This window comes from Triticum dicoccoides, chromosome 7A (genome assembly GCF_002162155.2).
Source record: "Triticum dicoccoides isolate Atlit2015 ecotype Zavitan chromosome 7A, WEW_v2.0, whole genome shotgun sequence".
Taxonomy (NCBI): Eukaryota; Viridiplantae; Streptophyta; class Magnoliopsida; order Poales; family Poaceae; genus Triticum; species Triticum dicoccoides.
In genome coordinates this window covers 135690184-135703028 of record NC_041392.1, presented here as the reverse complement: position 1 = coordinate 135703028, position 12845 = coordinate 135690184, and the positions used below count along the sequence as shown (strand labels likewise).

The following is a 12845-nucleotide window of genomic DNA, read 5'->3' as shown; positions in this document are numbered from 1 at the left end:
GGCATGCTCAACATTTGACGTTGGGTTCCGCGAAAGTGCAGTGAGCGTGAGACAGATTCGGTCGTTATTGGGCGTCCCGGAGCCGTCCGATCCGACCAGACCACAAAAGCAGAGTGCAGTACAGAACGGGTCAATGTTGCCATTGTAACCTAGGACCGTTTATTTCTTCGAGTGAACCACCGTCGTCCTCGTCCTAGACTCGGATGTGATGTAGCAGTTCTTTTTTTTTTTTTTTTTGAAATGGTGATGTAGCAGTTCTTTAATGGCGACACAGAGAAAAGTTGTGCGAGGAAACGTTAGCTGGTTCCATATGCAACCAATTGCGTCCACATCGGATGATGCACTGGCCAGCCAACTTGTCTGCGGGGTGCTTGGAGAGCAATCCTGTGGAGTCTAGATCAAGCCAGATTCCACTTTCTTGTTGGTCCTTGCAGATCAAGGCAGAGTAATTGTAATAATTAACCGAGGTGATTCTTTGACTTGTAATTACCGCACGTGCTTGACCTCTTCTCTGTCTTGATGCTTCTCTTCTGTGCCAATCAAGCGGGTGCCATGACCTTACACGAGCTGTATAGCCTATGACATCGATCTACTGCCATTTTATCGAAGAAATATCGATCGGCCGTGAGCGTTGCTTTCACCTTTCCCTCTCTCGTCTCTGAGATTCCTCTTTTCGGTTTTGTTGACTGTTCATTCCACGCACACAGAATACCTTATCCGGCCAGAGTCCACGGGCAGCAAGGACCATGAACAACAAAGCCACGTCAGATGGCAGTTCGTCATGAGACTTGGGACATGGGATTCGCTCCGAGTCGTACATATCTCCTCGGCCGAAACAATCAAAGGGATTCGTTGTCCAGAAGGTGCACGCGAGCTTGACTAGTCACAGTGAGGAGTAACTTAGACAAGTTATCTAGAAGGTGCACGCGAGCTTGCTAGAGTCTTACGAGGAGGATCATTCTTATACAACCACAGGATTCCTGGTCCTTTTGTGCCGTCGTAACGAGAAGTTCGCTGATTTACTTTCTCTAGCCTTGTTGAACTTCTAGTTATCATGATGTTACCGTTAGGCAACAGTTTAAAACCTGGGATCCCATTACTTTTGCGTTGTTCCAGCCGTGCTTGATAGTGGAACCCGGTCCAATTTTGATTGCGCACGGAAATTCGCAATATAAGGTACTTCCATTTTTGTGTCAAGTCAAAAGATATTCAAATTTTGACCAAGTTTATAGGAAAAATACCATCATGTGCACATCCAATTGATACGTACTATCATTTAAATTCTTCATTGAACATGTTTTTGTTTTGCGGGAGCTTCATTGGACATGTTTTCATAGTGTTTATTTTTTGTATTGTAGACATGGAAATTAATTTTCTATAAAGTTGACCAATTTTAATATAGTTTGCCTTGGACAAAACTAAAATGAATTACATTGTGAAACAGGGGGCATAATACTTGATCCACTTGTGATGACATTGGCCTTGCTGCGTTGCATCAACTTTAATAAAGATGATTGTGTGCATCAATTGATATAGAGGCTGGGGGTTCCAACCTCCTTAGTGAAAAAGGAAGAACATTGTGAAACACTGGGAATAGCACTTGATTCAGGATGCCGTGGATTCAGTTTCAGCGTGGTATAATCCTTTAGCGCGCATCGTCACGTTATCTGATAATTTCCAGTCCCAAATACACGGAGTTTGAACCGCACTTGGTAATAAAAGAACATAATCAAATCCTGTGCGTGTGCAGAGCTGTCGATCGATCGAGGCCTGCACGGCAGACGTGCCGAGGGTACATGGGATATCTTCACTCGTCGTCTTCTATGTGGCTGGTCTCCAGGACATAATCCCTCATGAGCTTTATGTTGGCCTCATCAACCATCTGCCCATGCGCAATGGAAGGCAAGAAATAAACAACTATGAATGGTCTCTTCTTGATGGTGATGATAATACTTCGGCGTGGAAAACAACCAACCTTGAACGATAGCTTCTTCAGGCTGTCCCACTCGAAATCATTCTTCATATAAGCCGATCGAACCTGCGGTCGCAGTGCATGAGCAAACCCTGGGCCAGACCAAAGTTCAGAAGATTGCCATTTCTAAATTTTTCTAGGTGCTTACCTCCAAAATCCTCATAGCTGTCACCATGGTGAAACAAAGGTAATGAGGTGTCAGTAAATTTGTCCAAGACTAATGTTCATCATGAGAAATGGTAAGCCGACAATCAAATGAAAACTAAAAGAGCACCAACACTTCACCACTGTGTTAAACACGCATTGTAGAGATAGATATAGGGATAGATGTTTAAGTAGTTTCGGTTGACATATCCTCTGTAACCGAACTCTCCTTCCTTTATCCCTTCTTCTCCAAGTCTGTAATTCCAACAACTTCATGTATGTGCTCTTATTTAGGGAGGTGCGCCCCTGCCATATAAACACGCAACGCGTCCCTCTAACAAGGCAAGACATGGCCGCATGCATCTTTCTGATGCAGAGGCCGGGGAATCCCCCCTTTTCAAAAAAAAAAAAACGAGGCAAGACGCTTCCCGCATATCGCACATGGTAATCAGAGCCCTTCCTCTCTCCATCTAGCTATCCCGATTCCGTCTAGTGCCATAGCCATGTCTTCATCCGGCGCCTCCCAACCTAGCCTCAACGACCAGGTCACCGAGAAGCTCAACCGCACGAATTACGTGCTCTGGCGCACGCAGGTCACACCCCACCTGCGGGGCACCGGTGTCTTCGGCTACGTCGACGACACCTCGCCGGAACCGGCCAGACTCCACGTCACCAAGGACAAAGACGGCAAGGAGACTTCTGAGCCCAACCCTCTCCACCCACTTTGGGTCAGGGAGGACCAACAGGTGCTCAGCTATTTGCTGAGTACGCTGTCCAGGGAGGTCCTGGTCGCGGTCACCGCGATCACCACGACGCATGACCTTTGGTTGGCTCTGGCGGGCATGTTCTCGTCCCAATCCCTCAGCCGCGTCAACAACATCCGAACTGCGCTCATCAACGCGCAGAAGGGCAACCAGTCCGTTGCCTCCTACTTCGCCTCCCTCCGCGGCCTCGCTGATGAGCTCGCCGCCGCCGGAAAACCCATCCAGGACGACGAGTTGATCTCGTACATCCTCCATGGGCTGGACGCCGACTACCAGCCGCTCGTCTCCGCCCTCGACGCCCGCGTCACGCCTGTCACCCTCGATGAGCTCTATGCCATGCTGAGCAACTTCGATCAGCGCATGGCCCAATTTCATGGCTCCTCCGGCGGCTTCAAGTCCTCGGCCAACGCCGCATCTCGCGGTTGTGGTCGCGGTCGTGGCTCTCCCCGCACCAAAGGGCGGCCTGGAGGCACCATCAACGGTGGTGGCTCCTCCAACTCCCGCGGCGGCCGCTCCCCCAACTCCAAACCTCGTCGTGGCGGCAGCTCCACCAGGTCTCGTCCGGATGCCCCTCGCTGTCAGATCTGTGGCAAGCTTGGGCACACGGCCAAAGACTGCTGGTACCGCTACGATGAAGATGACTACGACTCCCAAGACGAGGACAAAGTTGCTGCAGCTGCGGACGGCTCCTACGGCGTCGACACCAATTGGTACGTTGACAGTGGGGCCACTGAACACATCACCAGCGAGCTCGAGAAGGTGACCACGCGGGAGAAATACCGCGGCAAGGACCAGATCCACACTGCCAATGGTGCAGGTATGAGGATTCGTCACGTTGGTCATACAGTTATTAAAACTCCCCATCGCAACCTTCATCTAATTTTTTTGCATGTCCCTAGTGCTAGTATGAATCTTCTCTCCGTTCATAGAATTGCCATTGATAATCATGTCTTTCTCGAGTTTCATCCTTTTTTCTTTTTGATCAAGGATCAGGCAACGAAGAAAGTGCTTTATCGAGGTAGATGCGTTCGAGGGCTCTACCCATTGCTTCCGGAGTGTCAAAGATTCAATAAACGAGCCTACGGTGTTGCCAAGCTTTCGTCAACCCGATGGCACGATCGATTAGGCCATGCCTCTTTTTCTTTAGTTGAAAGATTACTTAGGAAAAATAAGCTCCCGTTTGTTGGTGAGCGCAATATTGAAACAGTTTGTGATTCATGTCAACGTGCTAAGAGTCATCAGTTACCCTATCCTCTATCAACTAGTGTGTCTACAAAACCATTGCAATTAATTTTTTCTGATGTTTGGGGTCCTGCCCCTAGCTCTGTTGGTCGACACACTTACTATGTGAGCTTTATAGATGACTACAGTAAATATTCCTGGATCTATCTTCTTAAGAAACGATCCGACGTCTTTCAAGTCTTTCAAAACTTTCAAGCTCTCGTTGAGCGCAAGTTTGACAGCAAGATTATTGCTGTTCAATTAGACTGGGGGGGGGGAGAGTACGAAAAGTTGAACTCTTTCTTCCAAAATCTTGATATTTCTCACCATGTATCATGCTCTCACGCTCACCAACAAAACGGCTCTGCAGAACGTAAACACCGACACATTGTTGAGGTAGGACTAGCCCTCTTAGCCGGCGCCTCCATGCCCCTCAAGTTTTGGGATGAGGCTTTCCTCACGGCTGTCCACATCATCAACATGCTTCCTAGTCGTGTTATCAATAATGAGACTCCAGTAGAGAGGCTTCTTCATGTCAAACCTGACTACAAGTCACTTCGTGTGTTTGGTTGTGCGTGTTGGCCCAATCTTCGTCCCTACAATAATCGTAAGCTCATGTTCCGCTCAAAGCAATGTGCTTTTCTTGGCTATAGTCCACTTCATAAAGGTGTCAAGTGCCTTGACATCTCCACCGGCCGTGTCTATATCTCTAGAGATGTGGTCTTTGATGAAACCAAATTTCCTTTTGCTGATCTTCATCCTAATGCCGGCGCTAGACTCTGTCAAGAAATACTTCTTTTGCCACCTCATCTATCCGGCCTTGATCACGGGGGAGAAAATAATTGTGATGATCCAATGATGACTAACCCTCCTAACCATGCACATGAGCTTTGATGATGCAGGAGAAAACGGAAGTGAAAACAGAGAAGAAAATGATGCACAAATCAATCCCCAAGTGCCATATTTCATGTGTCACGAGGAGGGGAGCAAATCTGCCTCGGAGTGCGCTGGATCCGCCTCGGGATCGCTGCAGGAGCAGCAGCGCAGGCAACCTGCGCGGGCTGACGCGTCAGAACCGACAGCGGGTCCGCCCGCTCGTGCGACCGGCAGCGACTCCGCGCGTGCCACGCGCCCGTCCGCAGCTGGAGGCGACCCCGCACCCGCTCCTCTCCACTCAGCGCTCGACACCTGGCAGCGCCCGGGTGGTCGAAGCCGTAGGCGTTTTCCGGACGAATTGCGCTGCTACAAGCGGCGCGTCGAGACGCGGCTGACGGGCGCTGAATCCGGTGCTGATTCACGCGGGCCTGCGCAATCATGTGCTCCTGACGAGCCGGTCGGGAGGCCGGGATCTTCTACGGCGCCTACAACATCTGGGTCACGGGGCGAAGCCACAGAGGATCCGGGGCGAGCACGAGGCGGATCTGCCTCGGAACTTGCAGCGCCCAGAACTCCTGTTCCCGACTCAGGATCTTCTGTGGCCACAGATTTGGCTGCACCATCACAACGACAAACTCGGCTGCAACAAGGTGTGATCAAGCCTGTTGATTATAAACATATAACAAAATATGGCCTAGTTTGTTCCACAGGTGAACCAGGTGAGCCAAGTACGCTTGAGGAAGCACTCGGTGATGAAAAGTGAAAAAAGGCAATGAAGGAAGAATATTTGGCACTTGAGAAAAATAACACATGGCATCTAGTCCCTCCACAGCAAGGTAAGAATCTTATTGATTGCAAATGGGTTTTCAGAATAAAAAGGAAATCTGATGGAACCATTGATCGATACAAGGCAAGACTTGTTGCCAAGGGTTTTAAGCAACAGTATAGAATAGATTATGAGGACACCTTTAGTCCTGTTGTTAAAGCTGCAACCATACGTCTTGTTTTGTCCATTGCTGTGTCTATGGGTTGGAGTCTCAGGCAGCTAGACGTACAGAACATGTTTTTGCATCGTGTTCTGGAAGAGTAAGTATACATGAAACAACCTTCTGGGTTTGAAAATGAACAAGCACCCTCATTTGTATGCAAACTTGACAAAGCACTGTATGGGTTAAAGCAAGCACCAAGGGCATGGTATTCACGCCTTTGTCATAAAATGCAGACACTCGGTTTTGTTCCTTCCAAGTCTGATACTTCACTGTTCATTTTCAATAAATTGAACACATCCATATTTGTTCTCATTTATGTTGATGGTATTATTGTTACAAGTTCATCTGATGAAGCAATAACTGCAATATTGAAGGACTTGAGCACAGATTTTGCTCTTAAGGATCTTGGAAATCTTCATTATTTCCTAGGGATTGAAGTGAAGAAACATGATGATGGACTTCATCTCTCCCAGGAAAAATATGCCACTGATTTGGTAAAAAAGGCTGACTTGCAAGGTTGTAAACCCTCACCCACTCCTTTGTCAAGTTCTGAAAAACTGTCTCTTACAGAAGGTACACCTCTAAGCAAAGAGGACAACACTAAATACAGGAGCCTAGTCGGTGCATTGCAGTACTTAACTTTGACAAGGCCTGATATTTCTTTTGCTGTCAACAAAGTATGTCAGTTTCTTCATGCATCCACCACTGTTCATTGGACTGCTGCTAAACGTATAGTTCGATATGTCAAAAATACTTTGAGCATTGGTCTTAATTTCAGCAAGTCACCATCTACCTTGGTTAGTGCCTTCTCTGATTCTGATTGGGCAGGCAGTCTGGATGATAGACGCTCCATTGGTGGCTTTGCAGTCTTTTTTGGTCCTAACCTAATATTATGGAGTGCAAGGAAACAGACAACTGTGTCTAGATCAAGTACAGAGGCAGAATACAAAGCATTGGCAAATGCAACAGCAGAAATTATATGGGTTCAATCTATTCTTAAAGAACTTGGTGTGAAAAACACCAAGGCCCCATGTTTGTGGTGTGATAATCTTGGTGCTACCTATCTATCTGCTAATCATGTGTTTCATGCAAGGACAAAACACATAGAGATAGATTTCCACTTTGTGAGAGAAAGGGTTGCTAACAAGCAACTTGACATTCGGTTTGTGCACTCTAGAGATCAAGTTGCTGACGGGTTTACCAAGGCTTTGCCCACACGAAGTTTTTAAGACTTCAAGCATAATCTCAACTTGATGAAGTTGTGATTAAGGGAGGGTGTTAAACACGCATTGTAGAGATAGATATAGGGATAGATGTTTAAGTAGTTTCGGTTGACATATCCTCACATATCCTCTGTAACCGAACTCTCCTTCCTTTATCCCTTCTTCTTCAAGTTTGTAATCCCAACAACTTCATGTATGCGCTGTTATTCATGGAGGTGCGCCCCTGCCATATAAACACGCAACGCGTCCCTCTAACGAGGCAAGACGCTTCCCGCATATCGCACACACTGCAGTGCATGAGTTAGTTCAGAACTGATGCTTGTCTTAGATTAAGTTCTGATCAACAGAACAGGCATCATAAACCTGCTACGACACTCAATTCTTCAGCGATAAGCATGTACTCGGATAGGCAAAGGTTACCCCGTATATCATCCTAAATCTGGAAAAGGGGTAAGAAAAGTTACCTAATGCCTTGTGTCTTGGCGACTCGCGGATCAGGTTTTTGCAGAAACTATCAGCGTCGTTCACGGAGTTGCGGCTGGTGAACTCCTTGAGCTCAACATAGGCTTCTCGGTTGTAACTCTGACGGTAAAATTGTTCACAGGAAGATAAAAAAGGACAGCTATTAGATGGCACCAAAACGTCCCTCAAACATAAGATAAATAAAGAATCAGGTACCCAACAGTATTATTAGGGTATGTCTATTTCTCTCAATGGGCTGCGAAAATCCTACTCTCAGTGGTGCTGTAATAATTTGTGCATCGAGTATAACAAATACGGTAGTGTTGTCTCAGTCCAAATCAAGTTGCAAACAAAAAAGTACTACTTACTACACTACTGAAGTATTGTGTTGCTTTTACTAAATCTAAGACTCTCAATGGAGATTATGCGAGGAACTAGAAGGTAGGTAACCTCAAGCTGTGCCAGCACAATCCTGACGGCCAGGTAATTGAAGAAGTTCAGCAGACTAATCGCCGCCTTTTTCTCTGGGGAGCCCTCTCCAAAGCCTGAAACATGTCACTGGCTCAGTCCACATCATTTCGCAAAAGCTATTTACAGTAGTATTGTTAGTGTTACAGTGAATGAATTAATTTGAGCATGCTTCGAACTCCTGACTGAGATTTGAAACCGATCTGCATATGTCGAACCATAAGATTTTCGTGGTTTTAGCACACGGAAGAACAGAAATTTGCTTGGTAATTGTTGAAGTTTGGCTCTTTCACAACTGCACTTGGCTACTCTGCTTTAGCTGCTACAGAAATATAATGGCCGAGCGGATCAATCCAATTGCTTTTCCCTCGGGGAACAGGGGGCTCAAGAATTGAAGATGAAGGCAAAGTAGTGCAGAATTACCGGGAACATACATCTTGTGGCACCGAGGCGGCGCCTCGAAGCTCACGAGCCGCCGCCGCCTCCTCCTCTCCGCCCCGCAGAACGCCTGTGCGGGTAGGTGTTGCCGGCGACGAGGGACCACTCCGGCAGGGTGGGGCAGGACGGCGCAGCGACAGGACACCATGGCGTCTGGAATGGTAACCAACGTGCGCCACGGGTTGCACCCAGCGGGAGATATTTGCATGCCAGGGTATTTTGGGTATTTGATGAAGAGAAGTCAAGTCTCAGCATTTCGGACTCAGAATTTGTACTCCCTCCATCTGAAAAAATTTGTCATTTAAATGAAAATGCTTGATACATTCATTTGAGAAACAAAGACGGAAGAAGTACCTGGCAAACTCTATGTGGCCTACCTGACCGGGCCTTCTCCCCTGCCTCCTCCTCGGGTAAGAATAAGATGTCGTTTCGCAAAAAAAAAAAGAATAAGATGTCGTCGATTGATTTGCTTGGTGCTCGATGAAGTGCCACTGCAAGCGAAAGTAGCTCATCCGAGCTCAAATGCTCCCGGTGTGAACAGTAAAATAAATAAAAAACTGATTTTTTGTGGCTTACATTAGGAATTTTTTGCTGTGCATGCCAAAATTTATCACGAAATCTCATTGATGGAAGTCGTGGAAAAAAACAAAATCAGAGCTCCAAAATGCGTTTGAAAGTAAAATTTTCAGAGCATCGATTTTATTTTTTACCACACCTTCGACCAATGTGATTTCGTGATGAATTTTTGCATACACTCCAAATATTCCTTAAATTTTTCCACACAAAAAATTCAGAATCTTTTGGATTTGTTTTCTCTTTTTTCGAATTTACTGTCCACCTAGGAGCATTTGAGCCCGGGTGTAGAAACTCCACATCCGCAGGCGAAAGTAACTTTGTTGATTTCTATACCGTGTTGGGGTGTTGCGAGAGGAGGTGAATGAGAACGTGTACAGGAAAAGCACTAGGAGAGTGTGTTGGCCATATTTCTGTTCCTGATCGGAAAGCTTAATGTTTGAGTTTGTAATATGACATTTTTTTTCGTTGAAAGATCAACCACTAGCTCATTTATTTAGTAGTGATAATGCGCGTACGGCCATATTTTTACGGATTAAGACCATCTCCAATAAGATGATGTAGATGTAAAAATAATAGATTTTGACATCACTAGTGGGGCATATGGAATTTTGTTACGGATTAAGCACATGGGATGACACCAGGGAAGGAGTTGAAATCAGAAGGCGGTTTTTTTGCATTAGGGCTATATCTCGCCGCAGCAAGAGGGAAGCAAACGTCTCGCCTCCGGCGGCGATTGGTGCGCCCTCGGGGAGCTCCTTTTTTCTTTGAGGGGTTCCCTCGGGGAGCTCCTAATCCGCGCGGAACTCCTCTCGCTAGCAAAAGCAGGACGCAGCAATAACCACTAGACCGAGCTCCCCCTGACAAACAGTATCAGGAAGTGCAATATTTGACCTTATTCTAGTACAACATTAAGAGTACTATTATATATACCTTATATAAATTATATGAAAAGAAACGTAAACTTTGTAAAGAAATTCAAGACACTTTTCGAAACCGCGAATTTTTAAAACAATTCAAAAAAATTAAAAGATTCATACAAATTTAAAAAAATCATGAAATTTCGAAACAAGTTCACAAATTTGAAAAAAAGTTCATTGAATTTTAAAAAAAATTCATCCAAATTGAAAATAAGTTCAAGCAATAAAAAAAGTTCATCAGATTCGAGAGAAAGTTCATCGATTTTTTTTAAAAAATCATTGATTGTGAAAAAAGTTCATCGAATTTGGTGCGAATTTGAAAACATGAAAAAAGTTCGTTGATTATGGAAAAAAGTTCATCGATTATGAAAAAAAGTTCATCAGATTCGAGAGAAAGTTCATTGATTTTTTAAAAAAAAACATTGATTGTGAAAAAAGTTCATCGAATTTGGTGCGAATTTGAAAACATGAAAAAAGTTCGTTGATTATGAAAAAAAGTTCATCGATTATGAAAAAAGTTCACGAATTTAAAAATAAGTTCATCAAATTTGAAAAATGTTCATTGAATTTGAAAAAAGTTCATCGATTATGAAAAATAGTTCATGAATTTAAAAATAAGTTCATCGATTATGAAAAAAGTTCACGAATTCAAAAAAAAGTTCACAAATTAGAAAAGAGATATCAACTATTTGTAAACATTTCATGCATTTAATAAAAAAGAAAATATGAAACAAAAAAAGAAAGGAAAAACACAGAAACATAAAGGGCATTTCCTGTGTGTATAAAAAGATGGAAAGGATGATTGTATTCACGAGTCAGGGTGATGTCGTAGTGGTTTGAGGAGTTGGCTATTGACTGAGAGATTGCTGGCTCGATTGCTGGCTGTGCACAGTTTTCCTTCCTTTTTTGAGTTTCAAAAAACAGGGAAAAGAATGATAGTTGGGCCGAGCCCAGCTAGCGCCGCTGCAGGCGCCGGTTTGCGGAAACAGGCTATAACCGGCGCCTGCAGCGCCAAATAGGAAATGCCCGCCCTCGGCTTAGTAGGCCGGCACATCAAAGCGACTATAGAAAGGTTCTGTAACCGGTTCGGGCCGGTTTTATAACTTTTCGTATGGTTTTTTATTCTTTTATTTCTACTGATTTCTTACCAATTTTTTTCACAAGTTTTCTTTTTTCCTTTTTCTTTTTTTGCTTTCCAAATACATGTGTACAATTTTCGTTACACATTTTCATTTTGTCGTATACACATATAACATTTTTCTGAAACGCATTTAATATTTTTAAATACACGATGGACATTTTTCAAATAAAAGTATTAATTTTTCTAAATAAATGGTAATCATTTTCAAATACACATTGAACTTTTTTTGAATGGTATGAAACATATTCTTTATTATATGCGAACATTTTTTACATTATATTAACATCTTTTTTAAAATAAGTTATGGACATATTTTTTAAATGTGTGAATAGATTTTTCAAATGTCAAATAGATTTTTTGAATGGTATAAACATCGTTTTTACTTACACAAACATTTTTTGCATTGCATATTTTTTAAAGAATGTCATGATCATTTCTTGAAAAGTAAGAATTTTCCTTTTTTAAATGTCTTAAACATATTTTAAAGCTTGATCCGCGTCATTGTGCTCAGTAAAAGGAATGAGAGAACCCCCAATAGAAAAATATTGGAAAGAAAAATACTTCTAACATGAATCAGTTCCCATGCAATAACCAAGAATTCTTGACGGTATCTAGCTCGAACAACTTGTTCTTCCTGAATACCTTGATTCAAGGACAAAGAATTTGCTACTGCTTTCATATAATATTCATCTCTATTTGGTGATAGATAAACCACCTGTCTTTTTTTTTTTTTGCTTTCTAAGCAGATATTTCATAAAATGGACTCTTTAAGGATCCCCACAAGTGATCAGTTCTCACATGAATTGTTAAGGATCCAGTAAGTCCAACGTTGATTCCTTCAGACATGTCAATTGGACAAATTCGCTCATAGTGACTCGGATGAATAGCTCGACCCCGAAAAACTTGCGGTTCTCCCAGTCAACCCTTCATGACGTAAACAACTCACATTTCGTGCATGAACAGTTGTGTCAGTGGATTCGTGTAACGCCCCGTATGTAACTTGCCATATTTGTATTCCAACTCTTGCCATTTTCGGCACTAAGTTATGATATTCCCTCGTGGTTGGTTTTGTCTTCGTTTTGCATTTTGTCCATGTCATGTATCTCATATCATGTCATCATGTGCATCGCATTTGCATACGTGCTCGTCTCATGCATCCGAGCATTTTCCCCGCTGTCCGTTTTGCATTCCAGCACTCCTACGTCCTCCGGTGTCCCCTTTTGCCTCTTTTCGTGTGCGAGTGTTAAACATTCTCAGATTGGATCGAGACTTGCCAAGTGGCCTTGATATACTACCGGTAGACCGCCTGTCAAGTTTCGTACCATTTGGAGTCTGTTTGATACTCCAACGGTTAACCGAGGAACCGTAAAGGCCTCATGTGTGTTGCAGCCCAACACCCCTCCAAAGTGGCCAAAAACCCACCTAAACCCCCTCCATCCTCTTGGTCGTTCGATCACGATCGCGTGGCCGAAAACCGCACTCCATTTGGAGTCTCCTAGCTCCTTCTATGTATAAATAGGCCTCCCCCTCCGAAAATTCGGGTCCAAACCCTAGCCTTCTTGCACCCCGCGCTGCCGGACACGTCCACCGCGCCCGCGCCAGCCAACCGCCGCTCGACACGTCACCCGGGCCGCGCCCCACTTCGCTGCCGCCG

General features: G+C 44.3%; 1 protein-coding gene and 1 pseudogene across 3 annotated transcripts; one reads left to right on the top strand and one right to left on the bottom strand.

Moving 5' to 3' along the window:
• Positions 1–1505: 1505 nt before the first annotated feature.
• LOC119330066 (chaperonin-like RBCX protein 1, chloroplastic) lies at positions 1506–8776 on the bottom strand. 3 transcript variants are annotated; one of them, XM_037603176.1, is made up of 6 exons: positions 8543–8771; positions 8102–8196; positions 7654–7771; positions 2121–2137; positions 1976–2038; positions 1506–1882 (listed from the first exon to the last, which is right to left on the bottom strand). In XM_037603176.1, exons 1-6 carry the CDS (start codon positions 8763–8765, stop codon positions 1808–1810), a joined length of 591 nt encoding a protein of 196 aa, XP_037459073.1. In that variant the 5' UTR covers positions 8766–8771; the 3' UTR covers positions 1506–1807. The 3 variants fall into 3 exon arrangements, with proteins under 3 accessions (XP_037459073.1, XP_037459072.1, XP_037459074.1); XM_037603175.1 differs by lacking the exon at positions 2121–2137 and having other exon boundaries at positions 1976–2064; positions 8543–8775; XM_037603177.1 differs by lacking the exons at positions 1506–1882; positions 1976–2038; positions 2121–2137 and adding an exon at positions 5336–7476 and having other exon boundaries at positions 8543–8776.
• On the top strand, positions 3097–3235 carry LOC119334894 (annotated as a pseudogene).
• Positions 8777–12845: the final 4069 nt, after the last annotated feature.

What these genes read in the sequence shown, in the direction of transcription:
- LOC119330066 (XM_037603175.1), bottom strand. Translation starts at nt 8,765, where the DNA reads ATGCAAATATCTCCCGCTGGGTGCAACCCGTGGCGCACGTTGGTTACC. An exon ending in CCACAAGATGTATGTTCCCG is followed by an intron (nt 8,197 to 8,542) that starts GTAATTCTGCAC and finishes GACATGTTTCAG; the next exon opens with GCTTTGGAGAGGGCTCCCCA. An exon ending in TTGTGCTGGCACAGCTTGAG is followed by an intron (nt 7,772 to 8,101) that starts GTTACCTACCTT and finishes TTTTACCGTCAG; the next exon opens with AGTTACAACCGAGAAGCCTA.